Source organism: Brienomyrus brachyistius, chromosome 9 (genome assembly GCF_023856365.1).
Source record: "Brienomyrus brachyistius isolate T26 chromosome 9, BBRACH_0.4, whole genome shotgun sequence".
Taxonomy (NCBI): Eukaryota; Metazoa; Chordata; class Actinopteri; order Osteoglossiformes; family Mormyridae; genus Brienomyrus; species Brienomyrus brachyistius.
The window spans coordinates 17,851,217-17,873,366 of record NC_064541.1 but is presented as its reverse complement, the minus strand read 5'-3'; the positions used below and the strand labels follow the sequence as shown (position 1 = coordinate 17,873,366).

Genomic DNA, 22,150 nt, shown 5'->3' with positions numbered 1-22,150 from the left:
TAGAGCTCCTCGGTACCTGCCTCGGGTCGACCCCCTCTGGTCCCTTAGTTTCCCAGTTCTCCCTTTGTGTTGTTTGAGAGCCGCTATGTGGACTGACCCTCCGTCATTCCCCACCGTAACATGTTACTATACATGAATAAAATAAGCCAATTCAATATCTGATATTATACAGTGTAAATATGTTACAGCTGGCAATGTTAGAGAAGCAGATAATTCGTATTTGAGTTTTATATGATCATTGTACAAACATGACAGGATCCAGAAGAGCATATTAACATAAAGATGAGTGCTGATATTCAGTGATGTTGGATAATTTGGTTTAATATCTAAATTGGGCACTTGAAGACGGCCCTAAACCCAACAGGGACACTGACTGGCCCTGAACTTTGATCTTCAACTTTACAGCACTTTGGACACTTAATGAGTACATGTAATATATGGTATATATCAGTAGAAAATACAATTTGAAGCCTGCAAAGCTGCATAAGTAATTTGAAAGTTATTTGCCTGTTGATCTGTTCTAACAATTGTGAAATTAAAGATTTACCACTTAAAGGCTTTTTTTCATAAAAAAAATAAACTGACACTACCAAGTAATGTCCAGCAGAGGGCGCAAGGAACCCACGACACTGCTAATACGGCGCTGGTCTCTATTTTCATTGCACTTCCTCCTTGCCACATGGCCACATTCACTGAGTGCAGCCATTGTCCAGGTACTCTTTTGAAAAATCTTTCAGGTCATTGCATAAAATCTTGTTTGTTGTTTTGCATTTGCTTTCCAAGGGCAGCTTTTCAACCCAGGTTGAAGAGTCCAGCAAGTACTGCATCCTGAGAAAGAGGGAAATGACCGATTCTTATTAGCACCCATAATCACAGCAGCCATAAGCCTGAAAACATTAAAGAATACATGCGGAATGTGCAGGATGGTCACTGCAGACAGCTACATACTAACCAACAGGAAAGCTGTTAATTAGCCAAAAAATACATGATCTTCAGAATAACTGAATAACAGAGAGAATCATCCTCCAGTACTGTGATATGTCCTTTATATAATCTGACCTTTAACCCTTGAGGCAGCCTTGTGTTTTTATTGGAATAATTTTATCAAACAAACATTCTTGTGATGTGCCATGTGTCATCAATTAGAAGATCAATAAAATGCTTATACGCATATTTCCCAAGCACCCCCATCCTGTCACGACTGACATGTGTTTCTCCACAGTGGGCATAAGGGCCGTTTCTACCACCAAGCATGCATCCCACAGGCTGATCGTGGCTGCATCTCTCTCGGAAGGCTGGGCTTGTGCTGTACTCACTCTCCGCTGGTGTCCTTGGTGCTGCCGTCCTGGCCCATGATGAGATAGATCTGATCCAGTTCCAGCTGCCCCTTACAGTGGCGCCTCTTGGCAAACACCCGGACACTGTCTGCCCTCACGCCAATGTCACCGTCTGAGGAGCAAACGGCAGAGACAAGATGAAGTAATGCTGCATTCTGTCCACGAAAGCAAAAAGACTTCACTCTCTTTGATTCATGAAATGCTTTTCCACCACAAATTGACTTTCTTCTGTCCACAAAATGGAGCCAGAATTTCTACCTACATCCAACAGCTGAGTCTCTTACCAGGAATCTGACCCTCAAGATAATCCACAGATTTAGTAGTGAGAAGTTTAATGCAGGAACTATTTTTAATCCCACACAGGAATGGTATCACTACGCAGAAGATGCCATCACCCTGGTGATCGATGTGCATTAAACTGCTCACTACAAAGTCTGTGGTTTATCTTAAATAACCGGTGGTAGTGCAGAGCCCAACTTCTTTTAATTTATATATTGATAAAGTTTTATTCTGAGGCTTATAGCTGTCAGTGTTGCCTTGACTGGCCTGTTTGAAAGGCATGAAATATGCAATTAAGTCTTGTTCTGTGAAGTGCTGTTTTGACTGGTTTTCATCTGCTCTGCTCTGCGTTCTGTTGCCTTTCTTTACATTATTAATTAAAGAACATAAAGAATTTCTAAATGTCATTATTATTAAAATTGGGATGCTGATACATCGGTATATGTAAGGTTTAATGATATAGGCTATTAGTGACTGGCAATTAAAATGATGAATTATTGTGAAGTAGTGTAACTAATTACTTTCTACAAAGAGTAATTAAGTAAAGTAATGCATTTTTAAAAGTAATGAGTAATGAGTAATACATTACTTTTTTTGAGTATTGACCCCAACACTGCTGATAGCACTTGTACAGCGTTTGTTTACTGGAATAAAAGACACTTACTAGATCGGAGAACGTCATTCACTCTCATCTCGTAGAGTTCAAAGTTACCCTTTTCGGAGATGCTGGTAACTTTTACTTTATAACCTGCAACACAACCCCATCAGAGCCTCACGATGCAACCATTACTGGTTTATACTAACATTGTGATGAACAATGCAATATCATATAATAAAAATATTAACAAAAACGAATTATTAAAGAGTGCAATTACTTTATAATAATATTACTTGCACCCATCCATTTTCCATAACCACTTGTCCTATTCAGGGTCAGGGGGGTTTGGAGCACCAAGCAGGCAGCCACCCAGGGTGGGGCACCAATCCATCACAGGAATAAGCATCACCCATACTAACCCTCTGGAGCCAGCTATCCCACCCACGGGGTACAACAGAAATCTCGCTGAAACGTTTTAGAACATCTGCATGTTTTTGTCATGGAAAAACACCCCCAGAAAAGACACGATAAGTATCACGTGGTGATGATAATAAGCACAGACGACGTGTACATACTGTAGTCCACAGTTGGGGAGAAGCAGGCAAAGTCAAAGCGGGTCCGTTTTCTGATCTTCATTTCGAAGGTTTTCTTTTCCTTATAACACGGCTCTGTGGGGAGGGAGAGCAGAAAGGCTGGGTAGTGATCGGGGGTGGGGGTTGGTGTGTAGTGACGGGGGGGGGGGGGGGGGGCATGGGCAACCTACTCTCCGCACACTGGCACACGTCCCCCGAGCAGAGCGTGGACACCATCCTGCTCCTACTGGGCGCGGCGTAGAAGGTGGTGCACCTCCTGTCTTTGGGGGTTTGGAGCAGAGCGGCGTCAATGGCGTGTGTTTGGTAGCTATGAGGAAGACAAATGAGAAAGCGGAGGCATACCGGGCTCGTAGTAATCATAGAAAACGGCGGGAGCCGGCTGCACCAGCCCCACCGCCACCGTCTGCGTGGCATCGAACGCGATGCACGTCGATCCCTCTGGGAGCTGGAGAGGGAGACACACAGAGCCGGCCAACCGGAGGGCCGTGTGAACCTGCGTGTGCTTGTCGGCCATATTCACACACACGTGTTACGGGCATATGAATGTTCACCTCGTTGAAGTACAGAAGCACTCTGCTGTCCTCGATCTCGTAATGGGAAATATACCTGTCTGTCAGGTCCTTCAGCTGGAGATCAGGAAGACAAGCTTTAAGCGTGACAGTGCCACATGTAGAAAACCATGATGGGGGAGGGAAATAGGGTGGGGGCCTTTTGGCGATACTGGAAGTCTTAGTTTAGGTGGCATTGTAAAAGGGGGTTGGGGGGGTGAATGGTGACGGCGGTCTGACTTTGTCTAGATCTTCTCTCTGCGCCTGGAAGCCGCTGAGCAGCGTGATGTCAGCGACGGCCATTCCGGAGAGGTTCCTGCTCGGGGGGTGACTGAGCGACAAAGGAGGAGCGACGTCTTTAGGTACAACTTAGGTTGGGGGACACAGAGGAAATATGGCACAGAAGACTGACCTAGAACAAACAAAACCAACCATGAAAGCATCGAGTACGACAGTCATACGTAAGAATTCATTAGGAAAAAGACAGTAGTATAGCTAATTCCAGGACAGGCTGCACAGGACAATTGAGCTTGGAAAATGAATGAATCACTGATATAGATCATTTATACATAATATTTATGAAAATTACTCTAAATGTATCACATTTCATACTAACGGTATTAAATAAAGGTCAGAAGTTATAGAACCTCGTTAGAGGAGATTAAATCACCACACAAGAAACCATACGATGTTAGTTTTCATTTTAACTGATTAAACAGCTAGTTCAAGATTCATTTTCATTGTTACAAAGTCAATGTAAAATTCTGTTGCACTGACCTGACGCACACAGAGTATACAACTGTGTTCTGGTCACTCTGCTCTGTGTCCCTCCTGCGACGACTGCGAGCGTCGAACCAGTCGATCTCGGAGCGAGGGATGTCCTCATCCTGTCTGTCCTCATCCTGTCTGTCCTCATCCTGTCTGTCCTCATCCTGTCTGTCCACATCCCGTCTGTCCACATCCCGTCTGTCCACATCCCGTCTGTCCTCATCCTGTCTGTCCACATCCCGTCTGTGTCTGTTCCCATCGTCCACATCAGAATACTCTTCATAGTCATAGTTATACATCACATCAGCTGTAACAAAAAAAGAACATATACAGAATAAGATTTATCATTTTTAATAAATGATATAAAAAAGTGGGCCTTGGGGACATATATTGTAAACATGAGTAAATCAGTAAATAGACATTTCAATAACTAATGTGTCGTTAAACTTTTAAATAATTCAATAACGGGTATTATATTTTATAAATGTTTCTTCTACATATGATCTGTAAAATGCATTTTGTAATGACTTTGCGATTTTCATTAGTCATCATTCTAAAATGTTATTTTAAAAAATGCAAATGTGCGTTCTTAAATATTTCAAATAATATTTCAAAACAAAGTTCAGCTTCACACACTGATGTATTTGCAAACGAGGGTTTTTAACCCTCGGGTTTCAGTCACTATAAGGGGGGGTGGGGCCTGCAGATGTGAGGTAACAGTGCTTCCTAGCGAGGCACCGTACCCCTCTCTCCATAAAGCACAGGCTCTGAAGCATTTCCTGCGATGTTCTGGTGTCTTATATCTCTGTGGACTTTCCCTGCTTAAATCGTCTGGCTGATCACATGACTTAGGTTAAAGGTCACACTCGGCGGGTTTCTTCCTCACCAGTGTATTGCACTTTGCCTTCCACGGTGACTTTGATGGAGAGAAGCTCACAGCTTTCAACAGGCTCCAGTACATGGTAGGCCTTAACCACCTGCCGGACACAGCACATGATGATCTCATTCACATACCGTCACATAAGGGTCCCTCATGGGAGAAACGGGTCTCTTGCGTCAGGGTTACAAATATCCTGATATCTCCTGATACCCGTTACAGTCAACAATCTCTTGCCTAAAAAGTCTACAGTAATGTTACCTTTACGTGAGCTACGTGACTCACCTTCAGTTTGGCTTTTCCGTTTCCTGTTAGCTCTGCATTAATTGTGGCCCCAAGTAGCCTCTGCAGGGAACAGATACAGAATGAGAAGAGAAGGGAAGAGCACTTCTAGCTACAAGATCTATCTATATCTATACCTATCTATCTATCTATCTATCTATCTATCTATCTATCTAACTATCTATCTATCTATCTATCTATCTATCTATCTATCTATCTATCTATTTTTTGGTGTCCCTTTTTGTCAGGGTCAGCTCCCATCTATCCTTCCCCTTCATGTCTTTTCCCCGTTTAGCCAGCAGGTGTTGCTGGTCATCCTGTTCCCTCCTCTGTCTTCATGTTGAACCCATGTGTGTGTAGCCTACTCCCTGGGCTGCCGTGTGACTCAGAATGTGCCCCAATGGCTGTAACCCTACAGATCTGGGTTTGAGGCTGGCTCCAGATCAACCTCATCTATTAAAATTACTTGTTTGGTTTTCTATTTCCCAGTGTTTTGATCATTTTTTCTGTCCTAGGTTTGCCCTGCTTGTGTCCTGTTTGATTTTGGTTTTGCTTGTATTTGTTCTTAGTCTTTCCTGGTGTATTCAGCCCTCTGTTATGTTCCATAGTTTTTAGAGCAGTGTTTGTGCTAGTTTAATATAATCTACCCTACCTGTTTCCTGTGATCCTTTTGGATTGGTTGATTTGATTTTGAGTTACACCTGTACTGTACTTCATTTTCTCTGATTCCCTGTGTGTACATAAGCACTTGTCAGTTTGTTAGTCAGTCATTGTATTATGGGCCTGTGCTCATGTTATGTTCTCTTGCCCCTGCTGTTGTCTTCTTCCCTGAATTTATTTCCTTTTGGTATTTTGTAGTTTAGTACCGGTTAGTCCTGTTTCCCTGGCTGTGTGATTTTACTCTCTTAGTTCCCTGTTTGTTTTGACCCCTTGTGGTCCTTTTGGCTACATTGTTTACCCCAGAATGTTCAGTATCTAATAAATCCATTGTCTTGGAGCCACAAAGTAGATCATCACCTTTTTCTTCATGTGCCATGACATTTTGTTTGTATTGACTGAATTGCTATGCATTTTTCCATCGATGTGGAAAGATATTACACTTTAGAAGAATACATCTTTCTTTTTGAACTATAAAAACATAAAACTATAATAAATTGTGTTGAATTGTGCTTCACAGTTTTATGCTGCCACACTCAGCCCACCTACCTTCTATGTACTGCTTTTCATCAATCCATCAATCAATCAATCAATCCATCAACTGTCATTCAGCAATTTAGTAATCAGTGTTTTCTCTCCCAGTCAGCCTTTCCAGTGCCCCAGCGCTGCCCACCTGCCAGCCCCTCCCCCCACACTGTGAATCTTCCCTCTGCCAGCCTTTCCAGTGCCCCAGCTCTGCCCACCTGCCAGCTCCTCCCCCCACACTGTGACTCTTCCCTCTGCCAGCCTTTCCAGTGCCCCAGCTCTGCCCACCTGCCAGCTCCTCCCCCCACACTGTGACTCTTCCCTCTGCCAGCCTTTCCAGTGCCCCAGCTCTGCCCACCTGCCAGCTCCTCCCCCCACACTGTGACTCTTCCCTCTGCCAGCCTTTCCAGTGCCCCAGCTCTGCCCACCTGCCAGCCCCTCCCCCCACACTGTGACTCTTCCCTCTGCCAGCCTTTCCAGTGCCCCAGCTCTGCCCACCTGCCAGCTCCTCCCCCCACACTGTGAATCTTCCCTCTGCCAGCCTTTCCAGTGCCCCAGCTCTGCCCACCTGCCTGCCCCTCCCCCCACACTGTGACTCTTCCCTCTGCCAGCCTTTCCAGTGCCCCAGCTCTGCCCACCTGCCAGCCCCTCCCCCCACACTGTGACTCTTCCCTCTGCCAGCCTTTCCAGTGCCCCAGCTCTGCCCACCTGCCAGCTCCTCCCCCCACACTGTGAATCTTCCCTCTGCCAGCCTTCACCTTCAGTTCCACCTGCACTCGGTCCCCTTTCTTTTCCAGCGCGAGCTTCTCTGTCTGGCTCCTCCCCGGCACGGAAAACTTTGCATCCATCTTTGGGGGGGGCTGGGGGGGCCTGCTTATTGCAAGCTCAGAAAGAGCCTCCAACGCTACAATGGTGTCCTTGGTGAAAAAGGAGAGAGAAACAGTCACACTAAGCCTGCCTGATATATCCTGTTTAAATGCTGTTTAAATAAAGCCCATATTCAAACAAACATTGTCACTGCATCCTGATTTCTGTCTCCCTGCTGTCTGCGTTACACCCTCACCTGCGTGGACCTAAACCCTCCGCCATAGTTCTCCTGCTTAGAAAGCCAGCAAGCGGCAGAATCCGCCCACTCCAGGTCTTTATTGGCCAAGGCGGCCAAAAGGGCGTAGCCAGTGGTCTCCACGGTGATGGCTTCTGACGGGGGCACTAGGTAGTGCCGTAGCTCGTTCTGTAATCGGGTATCCGACTTGGAGCGCCATACTCTGCATTCCTCCTCTGAATTATAAAAGAGGGAAATCGAGAGAAGCCGTAATGTCGAATATATCAAGATTTACCACATAGCTACACTGCCAGTGAAAGGTTTTTGTACATATTTTCTACATTTGCATGTTACTTAACATTTACTAGAAATACACTCAATATTCTTTGTTAATAAATACGTTCACAGAATGTTCACCATTCGAGCACCTTTATTAGCAAGAAAACACCAACTCCCTACTGCCCTCTACTGTAAATAAAGTGCAAGTTAAAGTGCAAGCTCTGTTGTCAAGTCGGTAAAACACCCATAGAAATGAGGTGTTTTGATACATATATATAAATTCTACATTGTGAAAAACATGACAAAAATACAAAAAGTGTGAAGATAAAATAAACGATGTATATAAGTAAACCGGCTGCTCTTGCACTGTTGTGAAACCCACACACCAGCGGTAGCTAACGCTTGGAGGTTTTTCCAGGCGAAGGAGGCCGCTTGGGGATCATTCCCGCACACTGACAGGCAGTAGGCCGCAATAGCGGCAGCGTAAGGTCTCTCCAGCGATGAGAAACGGGACTGGATGAAAGCTGTGGAGCGAGAGATGCTGTCCTCCTACGAAACAACACACACACCTCACTGCATGTACATCAAAACCACACGACATACAGCCTGGACGTTTGTCACTATTACGCTATTACACAGTATTTCTGTTACATTTGTAACATTGCTGCGATTTGACTATGCAGCTGAGTAAAGTGAAGATTATTGTTAAATAAAGTGCTGAAGTGGAAAAAAAACAAGATGAATACAGGCAGTACAAAAGACAGACACCAGACCCTTCCTGGTCTTTGTGTAGCCGCTGCGGGATTATGGGTAACTGCGGCCCTGTGTTAGTCTCTCACCGTGTTTTTCTTTGTGCTTCCAGTCAGATGGCGAAGGGAATGATTCAGGGCGATGGTGATGAAGGCAGTGAGCGACACGTCCCCCTCCACACCCCCGACACCCCCCTGCAGCACAGCAAGCTCCAGTGAGACTTAGCGTCCATACAGTGACACGGTGCAGTGGGGCTCCCGCGACTGTCACAGATCCGAGCTCTTTATCTAGAGGTGATATGCTTGTTCATCATCTATCGACGTGTCATGGAGGATGTTTACTGCTCTTCCTCACAGCTAGGCTACAATTTAAAGTTTATATACTCCTGGTCCCTGCTTTCAGTTTTATGCCTGTTTGGAGATATAAAACCATTCCCTTTTTAACCTCTAGAACATGCTGCATTCCCTCTGTTGTTTGGAGGAAGTTCCTATCACCAGAAGGGGGCGCTGCTGTAGCTCAGATCTGTAACAGCTCCTTAAATGGGCCACCTGCCCCTTACTGATCCTGACCTGCATTTCCCTGTGAATGACCGGATTGGGGTCAGTAAAGCTGCCATTTTCGCCCTGCTTTGCGATCAGGTACTCCACCGACTTTTGGATCTCGTCCTGGGAGACGCCGACCTCCACCCTCTCTTTCTGTCCCCTGCCCTCCAGCTGTCGATCAACCACCAGAGACATCACTTTCACAACCAGGGCTGTCAGCCTGGAGCAAGGATACGGCGCCAAGATTGAGAGGAAGTATGAAGAAGCAGAGGGAGGGAGCAGGAAGGACCAGGATTACCGACACGCTGATCAACAATGAAGCTGAATATCCGAAATGTGAGATGTACCGGACCGTCTGAAAAGGACAGACCAGTAGCTGGATGGGTGATTTGTCCATGCTCCATAAGAGCCATCAGACTTCCTAAATGTCAAAATTCTGGAATAACCTGGAAAACAGAAGTAAAAGAATTAATATAATTATTAATTAGTAATTCACTGACTTAATGGAGATTTGGCAAAACCTAAAGTCTGAAAACAGATTTTAGCCAGTAGTGATTGATTATCTAGGTATCACTCAGGATGAATGGAGAACAGAACCACATGACAAATATTGTGGTGTGTAAAATATCTCATATGAGCGACAGAACAGTAAGTCAGCTGCTATTTTTATTTATTTGGGCAGGAGGATGGAGATCCAGCAGCGATGGCAGGAAGGTGGAGACTCAGGTCAAAGTGAACATTATGGCAGCAAACTGAAGGGCTTCATTTTTATCCCAAGAAGCTAAAAAACGCAAACTAGTGCTGGAGGCGTCATATATACATTTTGGGGAACTAAATATAATTACCAGTCAACACTGAGTAGACTGGCCAAACTGGAACTCACTCTTATTATACTCATTAACAGGACTGTAACAGGCACCCAATGAGCACTAAACTCCTGATTGGCAAAAGTTTTTGGTAACTGTTCGGAAATTGGTGTGAAAAGGATGAAACCAAAAGACAGATAATTTGTCATTGGCACAGAGGAAACACAAAAAAAGGAAGAAATATTACACACACATTATTCTGTATTGTACTACCTGCAGTCTGAATCAATCTTTACTCTTAGTATTCACATGACACATACTGTAGTACTCTTATACACACTCTATACACACACATTATTTTGTATTGTACTACCTGCAGTCTGAATCAATCTTTACTCTTAGTATTCACATGACACATACTGCAGTACTCTTATACACACTCTATACACACACATTATTTTGTATTGTACTACCTGCAGTCTGAATCAATCTTTACTCTTAGTATTCACATGACACATACTGTAGTACTCTTATACACACTCTATACACACACATTATTTTGTATTGTACTACCTGCAGTCTGAATCAATCTTTACTCTTAGTATTCACATGACACATACTGTAGTACTCTTATACACACTCTATACACACACTTAAGTACACTGGGCCGACTGTGTGCTAAGCAGCATTACCATTCTCAACATGGCCGAGAGCCACATCTCTGCTCCCCGGGGGCAGCTCCACCCAGCCCTGGGTGTGGTCCAGGTACCGAAGGGCAAGGGCCGTCGGGGACATCCGGATCATGGTCTGCTCCGCACAGCCCATGGGGGCCGTCAGCAGAGCCTGCACCCCCGCGGGGGACAGCAAAGGCAGCGCTGTGGACTGGCCAAACACCTCCCCTGAAGGTGGGGCCACATTACGGAAGGGGAGGGGATGATGTGAGTCAGTTCTGGAACTTTGAGGCTGTGATATAAAACAACGTAGCACAAACGGGGGGTAAAGTAGTGATGGCATGAGCAGGATACCCTCAATCCTGGCGAAAATGTTGGTGGGAGATTCAGGAATCGTGCTGTTTGGAAAGAGTCCATCGATCTGGAAATGCTGCCTGGCTCTCCCTGCTAAAACAGGAAAGGAAGACATCTCCATTATTATCATTCATTAAATAAGATGCACTTACAAATTGGGAAAAAGAAAGCCAGGTTCAGTGCTCCCCTCACCATCGAAGTTGATAAAATATGTCTTCTCGTCTCTCTTTTGCACCCCTTCTGTCTGCAGGATTGACAAAAATAATGCTGAAAGACGACACCTTGTTACAGCTGATTGCAAATGTCCTTCTCAAGAGCTGTTACATATTACTGTGCACAGCAGATCGTAATAATGCCGTAACACTGTGACCTAAACATGCCCATCACCCCACTCACCATTACAAGTAGCTCCTTCTCAATAGTGTCTAGGACCATTTCTTCCTCCTTGTCAAACACACTCAAGGTGATGGGGATCTTGCCGTTGACCATGGGAACCGCAGGGAAGGTCACCGTCTGGGAGGTGCCGCTGGAGACGGTGACGTTGAGGTAGGAGAGGGTGGAGGCGGAGCCTGGGGAGCACAGGCCGTCCACGGGCTTCATGTGGATGGACAGCTGGTGGAACAAAGAGAGAACAGAAGGGATGAGGGTGATCACACACTTAACAACTGACCTGAAAACGATGGGTGCATGACCTTCCATTCAAGTAGATGTTTTGGCGCCCCCCAGCCCTGTACTCTTTGCTGCCTGGGATGGGCTCCAGGCCCCCCCACAGAAAAGCAATTGGAACATGAATGGATGGCCTCTTAGACACACTCATATAAATACTGCTATTGGAATATTAATCATACTAATCATAAAAAAACTTTGTGTTATTGTCGAAATATAAATATGAACAGATATGTGTAGCCGTAACAGAATGAATAGTTAGAGGTAAAGCCACTGCTGCAGCCAGTCGGTCTGCATGTAAGACATTTCACAGCTTCTACCTTTCGCTCTTTATCACCATAGTTGTAGACGACAGCAGCAACGGCCAGCTGCTCGTACTGCCTGACAGAGTACGGCAAGCGCAGCGAGACAAACAGCTCTTTGAAGGTGAGCAGCTCATGGGGATCCGAGACACAGATTCCTGGCGAAAGACACAAAGTTCAGGAGACTGTTCTGTTATATGATGCTGCTAGATAAAGTTTACTGTGACCTATCTTGATCTTTTGTTTCTTAATTACTCAAAAACGTATGTGATTATGACTAGGCAATCAATACAGAAATAAAACCCCATAAAGAATAACAGGAATTTAGTTTATTTTGCGAGGACAGTTCACTTTCGATTCTGGTGTAGAACATACAGCGCCCTCTAGAATGATTGGCAGCCCCGGTAAGTTAAAGCCAAGTGGGCTGTGAAAACAGTCTTTACTGTTTAAGATCTTGATCTTTCATTCAAAAATTAACAAAAATCCAACTATTAATTAAAGTAATATATTCAGAAGGAAAAAGATAAAACAAGAATTATTGTCTAATATATGTGTGCCACAAAAATTGCCACCTATTCAGCTATACGGCTCATTTTGCTTTGCTTTGTTTACCAAGGATGCCAGTCATTGCGGATGGATCTGTTGCAGAGTAGAACAGAATGAAGAGCAGGTGGATTCACAGTGGGAGCGGGGGGTGGGGAGGGGGGGCACTTTTACCATGAGATGAGGAGAGACTGATAGCCTGAATCTCCCAGGTTGTGATGGAGTCCGGCAGAACCAGGACGTGTCTGAATCAAGACAAAAAAAAATAATAATCCAGAATCGGGGCAATATGCAAACATGGAGGCAGGCCCCCGCCCACCCCGGTGTTGCTCATGTACCTTCTGCTCCCATCCACCTGAAACTCATCAAACGCAAAGCTGGGCGGGAAAAAGCGTCGGATAGTGGTGACACTGGTGTCGAAGAAGTCTTCCATGTGAGCCACGTCGAATGCTGAGTGGAAACAGAGAGAGAGAGAAAGAGAGAGAAAGAGAGAAGCCAGAAGACTGACGATAATAACAATAGCATTAACAAGAACTAAAGCAATAATCAAAACAATAATAATAACCGTCGGTGGTTATGGACTCGGGGGCTGCATGATGGTGCAGTGGTTAGCATGGTGGTGCAGTGATTAGCATGGTGGTGCAGTGGTTAGCATGGTGGTGCAGTGGTTAGCACTGTTGCCTCACACCTCTGGGACCCGGGTTCGAGTCTCTGCCTGGGTCACATGTGTGTGGAGTTTGCATGTTCTCCCCATGTCGTCGTGGGGTTTCCTCCGGGTACTCCGGTTTCCCCCCATATTCCAAAGACATTCGGAAGCTAATTGGAGTTACTAAATTGTGCATGTGTGAGTGACTGGTGTGTGAGTGAGCCCTGCGATGGGCTGGCCCTCCATCCTGGGTTGTTCCCTGCCTCGTGGCCATAGTCTCTGGACCCCCCGTGACCGAGATGGATAAGTGGTTTGAAAAATGGATGGATGGCTTCCAGTCTCTGTTTAGAGCGGCTTCAACTACAGTGTTTTTGTCTCAGTCCTCATTAAAAAGGTTCAAAAAGCATTTAATGACATAATGAAACAAATAAGCAAGCAAATGAAAAGATAAATAGGTGGATGAATGGATGACAACCACACTGGTCGTATTGGAAGTGTTGTACTTGTTGCATTAGCGTTAAAGAAGCCCAGACTCACTCCTGCCATGTGTCCTCTGGGCTCTCATTAGCTTCCTCTGCGCCATGCCCTCCCGACAGCATTCCAGGAAGGCCGTGGCACAGGCTGCCCCCGCCCCAGTCTGGGACACCCTGCCGACACGCTCCTCACACGTACGCTTCATGGGAATCAGGGTGAAGCCATCCTGGCAGCAGCGCTGAAGCTCCACGCTTTCGTAACTAAGAACTAATTAACGATGAGGCATGACAGCACAAATGTGACAGAGGAGTAAAGCAATTAATAGGTATCCGTTACCTGCGGGGGTTAAAGTAAATAATGTCAAACTATAATGATGAAGTATAAATATCAGTGACGGAAAGATGCAGGCAAGGAGAAACACAACTGCATGCACCGAGAATCATATAAAAGGCCGTAAACATTTTAAGAGGCACAATCAGAAAGGCAAAATGCAAACAGAGCGAGCCGAGATTAAGTAAATATTGAAGCATCAACTCACCTTTGGACATCATGAACTGCTGCAGGTCAAGGGAACGTTTCTGTCGTCTGAAGCCCGACTCGCAGCCAAACCCTGCCGGGAGAGAAGAGGTAAGGCTCTCTGCCAGGAGGTCGGATCAGGAGCAGACAAACAGCAAGGCCATTTGCAACTGGAACTCGGTTAAACTGTCACTGCCACTGTATTGCAGTGCTGAGTACATGTCATAAAGTCATTGTTTTCGATCATTCAGCTGTGTGACCTTTCCTCATCCTGGAGGTGGCCTCTTTGGAGTGGGAGATGAAGGAAAGTCCGGCATCGTTAAAGACGTCAGCTGTATCCCGGCCCCCTCCGTAAGAGCAGCCCAGGTCGTAGGACTGCATGGATGCGAACACCTGGCAACCATGCAGACAATCTCGCTAAGACACGTAGCCCTACTCACTGTTTCAGTACAACAAAGCCAACTTAATCTATGTATAATGCTAATTAGGGCATCATTTCAATTAAATAAAAAGATCTATGAATCGTACAATGAGAATTTGTGTGTAATGGAATTTAATACTAAAGTCACCTGCTTGGCTGTGAGCTTGTTCTGGGCGTTCAAAGCATAAATGGCTTTATCTACAGCCAGCAGGGCTACTGTGGCCTTCTGCCCTTCCAGGTTGATGTCCAAGTTGGCTTTACTGCCCGGTGTGTACTGGCTCTTTGAAGTCAGGGAAATCTAGAAGTAATAGCGTATTCATTTTAGCGCACAATAAAAATGCTTTCCAGTCATTACTACCGACATTTTCCCACAATCAGAGACATGCATCTCCCCTAGTCAGAGACATCTGCATAGCTAACGGTCGTCTTAGCTTAGGGACCCCCACTCAGCAAGCTTTACCCCCGACACCCCACATACTGATTAGCGGAGGAGACCCCTACCCAGTAACCTCCAGGTTATATGAGTTGGAGACACCTGGGTTAGTTAAATCAGAAACACCTCAGTATCCATGCTGAGGTCAGCCTGGGGCCCCCACATAAGTTAATCTGCCCCTGATTATATTTGATTGCTGAGATGATGCTTTGACCCAAAAGAGTACTTGAACAATTAGCTATAACAATTCCGGTTAAGTACCATGATTGGTCTTAGACAAGAGCCTTTGCCAGCACACAAATCAGAAAAATATTCAGGCTTCGTATCCATGCCATTACACTATCATCACCTTTGTCTGATTACAATGACTGTTTACCATTCCTGTAAAGCATAAAGCGTGAGCATCTTTGACTTCCTACTGATGTTCATGTTGGTTCTCTTACCTTCCCTTCACAGACGTCCTTAACGTCCACCCAAAGTGAGTCAGCTATGATGTCACCAGCCTGGTTGTAGTAGTAACCAATCACGCGGAAAGAAGGGATGAGGTCACCGCTGACCAAGATGGAAGATCTTGCTACCGATTCTGTCTCTAGAGATTTGTTTCCTCTAAGAACTCCTTTGCTAAGAACCTGTGAGAAACGGAAAATCGGATATTATAAGAATAAAAAAAGCCAAAACTCAGTTCTGTTCCAGCTTCTAGAAACAAAAATTGCATTCATGATTCAAAGAAAAGGCACACAAATGTTATTCTCTTACAATACATTCAGTCGATTATACTGCTCATCATGTTCGAAAACTTACTAATACATTTGTTAAATATAATATTTCCCAGACTCACCAGGTAGTGAATCCGTCCATCACGTGGTTTCCCACCGACCACAGTGAAATCCACCGAGACACTTTCCCTCAGACTAACAATGCCTGGACTGACATCCATGTACAGGTAATGTTTGCTTTGTGACATGGAAGGATAAACGATCTTCTCATGAACACCATCATCAACGGTCACCTTTGGAGGAGGCCGGACAATGGAGTATTACAAAGAAGGAAGGATATAAAAATTAAAACAGCGTTTTAAACATTTAATTCAATCTGCAACATAGTCATTTAACAAACAGCTCTGTTTAATATATCTCAATATTATTTATACAATATACACGGAGTATTTTTATCTCTTCTTACAGTAAAAAGTAGGTCAGAATGTTTTAAACGGCCATAACCTCCTGTTAGTATATATTCCTTCTCCCATGACACTGATAATTGTAAATGTAATTCCTGCTTTGCCTTTCAGGTTAATCCTTTGTACAGAATTCCTTAATACTTTGCAAAATGGCTATTTTTCTGATGTGTGCAATTAAACCACTCAATGCAGTCTAGTCTCACAGACAAATTTAAATGTACATTGCAAGTAAATATTCAGTCTTGTTGTAACTGACCGTAATAGTCACAGGTTGGTCGCCAACTGGAATGTTGTTGAAAGTGGAATGCAGTGCCCCCTCATGGTCTGTAAAACCACTGCGGGTTAAATCAGATGACCTGGGCACATCAATGCGCACTGGAATATCAGCTGCTGGGGAGCCATTTGGGAGACGAACCAGCACCTGGAGCCGAGATGGAGGCGATAAACGGAGCAAAGTGATGGCAGCTCTATGCTTTTAATGCCAGTTTTAGAAACGTTCCTTACAGAGACACGAAGAGGCACTCCGGGAATGAAGTGTGAGCGCGTGCGGGACAAGTCCACGGAGAACCTCCGGGAAGCCATGGGGAGGAAGAGCTCCGCTTCCTGCAGTTCCCCACCTGATGACCAGCAAGGGATGCAGACAGATTAGGGGCATCAAAAAGACCACTGGCATTAGCCAATATTTAAATGAATTACAAATTGGCTCAGTGTGTGGATATACAGTGAGGGCTCAGTGTGTGGATATACAGTGAGGGATCAGTGTGTGGATATACAGTGAGGGCTCATTGTGTGGATATACAGTGAGGGAACAGTGTGTGGATATACAGCGAGGGCTCAGTGTGTGGATATACAGTGAGGGATCAGTGTGTGGATATACAGTGAGGGATCAGTGTGTGGATATACAGTGAGGGCTCAGTGTGTGGATATACAGTGAGAGCTCAGTGTGTGGATATACAGTGAGGGATCAGTGTGTGGATATACAGTGAGGGCTCATTGTGTGCATATACAGTGAGGGAACAGAGTGTGGATATACAGTGAGGGCTCAGTGTGTGGATATACAGTGAGGGCTCATTGTGTGGATATACAGTGAGGGCTCATTGTGTGGATATACAGTGAGGGAACAGTGTGTGGATAAACAACAAGGTATCCGTTTGCAGCACTTTAGCCTCACATCTCTAGCAGTGTTGGTTTGATTCCTTCTTCATGGGTTTACAGTTTGCATGTTTCTCCCACACCACTGGGTACTTTCGTTTCTACCCATTGTCCTAAAACATGCTGTTTCTAAATGGCCGTGTGTGACTGTGTGCCCTGAGATCGACTGGCACCCCCCCAGGATGTCCCCTACCCCATGCCCTGCACTGCCTGTGACGGCCTCTATGCTACCCAGGATGCTTTGCTGGATAAGAGCTGAGTAGATATGGTAGATTATTGATACAGAGACCATGTCAGTGAGGAGCCTGACTGCCCCCCCCCAGATCTCTCCCCGGGCTGCTGTCTTACTGGCCGTGTCCGTGACCGACACTGCGATGTGCAGCTGTACTTTATCCGACGCGAGCTGGGTCAGGTTAGCACCGCGCTCTGCGAGAAGATGCTTCAGTTGGGATGTGAGGATGCCGACCTCCGCCTTGCCGTCTTCTAACTGTGACGGGAGCCAAAGGTAAAAGGGTGTTTGGCATGAGAAGCCAGCTCAGGCCCCCCACTCCGCCCCCCCCCCATCCAGCCAGCTCTCCCTCCGCTCACCGAGCCGGTCCTCTGCAGCCCCCTGATGAAGGCAGTGCTCGGTTTGTCTGCCTCCTTCGCCGCCTCCTCTCTCACACCGAATCGGCAGTGATACGCCCCCTTTACCTGCTTACCGTATGAGTACCTGAGAATGAAGAAATGCAGGCTTAGAAAGCATTGCCCTCTGCAATCCATCCATCCACCCCTCCATCCACCCCTCCATCCATCCATCCATCCTCAGAGCACTTCTCCTGGTCTTATCAGTACTTAGAATTCACTATTAATCAATGTACCACTTTCAATCTGAAAAAAAAAAATGCTAAAATTAGCAAAGCCAGGTGGACGATGTCTCACATTAAAATCTGGCTAAATGGGTGGGGGGTGGGGGGGGTCCCCAATGCAATCTGCAGAACTTGCTGAATGGATTTAGAAAAATAATTTCTGGGGGGGCTGAGACAAAAAATGACCAAAAAGTGCCAGAAGCCCCCCTGCATAGGGTGTGATATTTCCTATGCTGTAGTCGACTTAAAACCCTGCATGTTGGACTGTACGTTGCACAGAAGCTGCATTTTAATGTGACTTACGAGGCATAAATGGTGAAGTTAAACTCCTTCAGGGTCTCCAGGAAGTAGCTCTCCTCGGGCACGATGGACACGTCGAAACTGGGCATGACTTGACATGCAACAAAGCATGAAACGGCACACAGATCTCACTACACATCAGTCAAAGTAAAGCACATTAATTACCGCATATTAAACCAAAACTGAGAGTGAGAGTGAAAGTCAGGCACGAAGCACAAGGTTTTCACGTTAAACATTAAACGTGACTCACCGAACTTCTGCACCCGAAACTCCCGTGTAGCAGCGTTCTTCTCATCGCCCAGATAATGAGCCATGATCCTCCAGGTGCCTGGTCTGAGGGACATTAACATCAGCACCTTCAGCTATGATAGACTCACACGTCTCCACCTTAAGCCATTAGCTGAAACCCTTTGAGTTTTGTTTGTTATTTTGCGGGGTTACGATGTGATCTGTGGGACAGGAACCATGTGACAAACTGTAACACACAATGTCCCGATGGACTCGTACTCTGAGACGTCGGGGATGTTCAGTTTTCTAGTAATGGTTCCATCTTTGGTTCGTACCATCCCAGATGTTACCTTGTTTCCTCCTGCATTCTGTGGTGGGAGAAAGGGGGGGGGGTATCTTTATTATTAATAACAGGAAATGCAGTACAATAACAAGTATACAGACTTCTTATACTGATTACATATTAGGTCGGCACTGAGAGTTGGTTCACACAATAGTTTTTCATTTAGCACTAAATAGCTAATCTTCAATACTAAATCATGTGTAATAAATAAACAGTAAAGCAATTAAAAATTAAATCTTCAGGAAAATGATTTATGTCGTGATACAGTGCTGTATACTCACAAAGACGGCGAAAGATATAAACTCTCCATAGGGCTTCATAGCGTGATCCAGGGTGAATATCCTGTAATTTACTGTCACAACCAGACACATAACAGGCATTTACATGGATTCACTGAGCACTGCTACTACATGGCACCAGAAAACCGTAATCGAAGGACATCAGTATAAAATCATCCCTCTATAACTATCAGTTCTATAAGGCTGCTCATACTGTATAATAAACTACGTTAATCTATACAGCATTTATATAGATTTATCGCAGCAGTCAGAATTAATCTGTGCTGCACATTCAAGTCGTGATTCTCCTGCTCAAAGTTAATTTCAGCTTTATTGTTGGAAGGTTCATTAGTAAGTCTTATTAATTAGAGAATCATTGGCGTAGCTTAAAGATATCTGAGTGGTAATTGTAATTAATCTGAATGCAGTGGATTTCCCTGAATGGTGTTTTATTCCTGATTTTACCTTTGCCAGACTTTACAGGGATGCTCTCAGAATCGCGTGAGTGACTGTAACCAGTCAAGTGTCTGGGTTATGGGATTCAGCCTTTATGTGGGTTTTGGTTGCCATGGACGCTGCAGCTTAACAACGCACCCCCACCTACCTAAAGCCATGGCCATCTCTGCCGGGGTCTCTCACCCCCCCGCGACCCTACCTGACTGTGTGGGGCTGTAGACAGGCTGGTCCGTCTGGATGAAGATGTAGCCTCTGTGCTCGGAGACCAGCACCCTGACCATCTCCCTCTGCCCCGGCCGGATTTCACACACCAGCATCAGGTAGGGGGGTGATTCTTTAGGGAGGAGGGACAGCTTCCCTTTGTCCACCTGAGAGCACGTAACTGCTTAATCATACATTGTCTTATATAATTTCTAATCATCTCCCATAGGCTCTGAATGTTATGGTGGTTTACCTCTGCACAGTTGCATCATTATATCACATTATATACAATGATTCCTTCTACCAATAAGTCAGGAGATTCAGTAATGAAAACAGGAAGGAGGACAGACTCATTACAGCAGGGAGGGTCAACCCTGCTACCAAGTTTGCATTCTAGGAATGTTTTCTGAACGTTATGATTAAGGCATGGAAACGTTCAAATTATCTGGTTTCCCTGAAGTCCCAGAACATTATATCACATTATCTACATTATCAACGTTATCCTACCTCTACACCTAAGAATAGCATCATAAACCCAAATGATGGGCCTGATAGAGCAGAGGGTAACAGTGTCGCATTGCACCTCAAAAGTCATGGGTTCAAGGCTGGATGGGGTGTTAGCAGTATGTATGTATAGCATATTTAAAAAAATTGTTTTATGTTAAAACAATATTTTTCAACATTGATTCTATTAAAAGGATGTTCAGGTAATAAGGTTATCGTGCTGAAACAGACAGACCCTTTATAATGTAAAACATGGAAGTTAATTTTACAATAAGAACGTTCTCTGCCAGCTCTGAGGACTGTCACGTAAATCTGGCCAAAGTTCTGGGAACGTTCCCTGTTAGCTGGGAAGTGATCTGGAGTTTCGTATTGATTTGTGCCACCATTGTTCCAGTAAAAGATTATAAATTGGTGTGCAGTGTTTTGGGTGCTATTATGCAAAATCTCCACACGGCTTTTTGTTTTTCGCCTGTTTTCTTGTCTGCCAATTTTTTTTTTTCATTTTCCTGCACTTTTGTGCGACATTCCGCCAGACCCTGTGCCTCTTCATGATGATATTTAACTCTGATGTTCTCGCTTCTGACCAAAGAGTTTCCCACAGTAAAATGCAGGGAACAGCGTTTCACCTACAGTATATCTGTCCTGGTCTTTGACCTGCTGTATGGAGACAGGTCAGTGGGCAGCACTGCCTCCACACACCTCCAGGTCTGGGGGCTGGAATGTTGTCCCGGCTCTGTGCTGGGAGTGTGGAGCTCGCCAGTGTTCCCAGTGATGCCTGGGTTTCCTCCCACTGGCCACTGCAGTTAGGTGACGTGGAATCACTGAATCATTCATAGACTGTGTTTGTACCCTGAGATGCACTGGCATCTTGCTCAGGATGTTCCTGCCTTGTGCTCTATGTTGTATGGAATCACTTCTACTCCACCTTGTGATCCTACCCAGAGTCACCCTGCCCAGGACGAGCGCTTAGAAGACCAAGGGATGGAGAGTCTTTCTTCATTTCTTGGTAGTACAGTATAGAGAACAACCACACAGACATGTTACCAACATACTCATCAATCTCACATACTGTACCTCCAGCTCCACAAGGCCAGTCTCCCCCTGCTCAGCCATCTGAAAGCTGGCTTTGTTCGACATCAGCGTCCCGCTTGTCTCATGCTCCAGATACAGCGACACAGGCTGGTTGAGGTCTGACTGCAGCTGTACAGACACGCGTTCCCTCACCCCCAAGTGGAAAACACTGGGGGCTGTAACCAGAAACCTGCAGAGGTCACCGGACGCTCAGTGGGGTTTGCTCCCCAGTATCATGTTTGCCACGATCGGCTGATCCCATTGGTGGATATTAAAGTTAAACTTGGAATGACATAATGTTCATACTAATAACTACATCACATCCTTAACATACTAAATACTTAACAAAAAATATAGAATAACAAAGATAACAAATGATTGTCCAAACTGCCTGGTAGATCTCCTAAGGAAACTCACATTTGGGATTTTACCAGAATATTTACGGATGTGTATTTTAATATCATTTACTCACATGTCCTGTGCAGACACTGACATCACAGCGAAGGAGACGGACATGAGCAGAAGCCCTGAAAGCTCCATGTCAATGTGAAGATCCAGTTAGGTGTCTCCTCAAAGATCTACTTCACTCCTCTTTAATTCCCAATATCACTCACCCGTTTACCTCTTTATAAGCGTTCTGAAGTGTTAGCATGTGGACATTACCGATTAAACCAGCCCCC

At 45.2% G+C, this 22,150-nt stretch overlaps 1 protein-coding gene across 6 annotated transcripts; it reads right to left on the bottom strand.

Moving 5' to 3' along the window:
* Nucleotides 1–213: 213 nt before the first annotated feature.
* Nucleotides 214–22,139, bottom strand: c4b (complement 4B (Chido blood group)). 6 transcript variants are annotated; one of them, XM_049026952.1, is made up of 42 exons: nucleotides 21,943–22,138; nucleotides 21,474–21,660; nucleotides 19,894–20,062; nucleotides 19,242–19,312; nucleotides 18,897–18,985; nucleotides 18,640–18,722; nucleotides 18,393–18,480; nucleotides 17,830–17,953; nucleotides 17,590–17,728; nucleotides 16,594–16,706; nucleotides 16,346–16,510; nucleotides 15,748–15,918; nucleotides 15,353–15,538; nucleotides 14,625–14,774; nucleotides 14,316–14,448; nucleotides 14,078–14,149; nucleotides 13,603–13,806; nucleotides 12,758–12,869; nucleotides 12,594–12,664; nucleotides 11,895–12,034; nucleotides 11,305–11,520; nucleotides 11,101–11,152; nucleotides 10,909–11,001; nucleotides 10,576–10,782; nucleotides 9,448–9,523; nucleotides 9,105–9,297; nucleotides 8,625–8,729; nucleotides 8,172–8,334; nucleotides 7,528–7,742; nucleotides 7,223–7,381; nucleotides 5,286–5,345; nucleotides 5,010–5,100; nucleotides 4,343–4,430; nucleotides 4,133–4,297; nucleotides 3,596–3,686; nucleotides 3,359–3,433; nucleotides 3,150–3,252; nucleotides 2,978–3,067; nucleotides 2,790–2,882; nucleotides 2,281–2,364; nucleotides 1,317–1,449; nucleotides 214–828 (listed from the first exon to the last, which is right to left on the bottom strand). In XM_049026952.1, exons 1-42 carry the CDS (start codon nucleotides 22,008–22,010, stop codon nucleotides 690–692), a joined length of 5,226 nt encoding a protein of 1,741 aa, XP_048882909.1. In that variant the 5' UTR covers nucleotides 22,011–22,138; the 3' UTR covers nucleotides 214–689. The 6 variants fall into 6 exon arrangements, with proteins under 6 accessions (XP_048882909.1, XP_048882911.1, XP_048882910.1 ...); XM_049026954.1 differs by having other exon boundaries at nucleotides 4,133–4,282; nucleotides 4,358–4,430; XM_049026953.1 differs by having other exon boundaries at nucleotides 4,133–4,310; nucleotides 4,371–4,430.
* Between the last annotated feature and the right edge of the window lie 11 nt (nucleotides 22,140–22,150).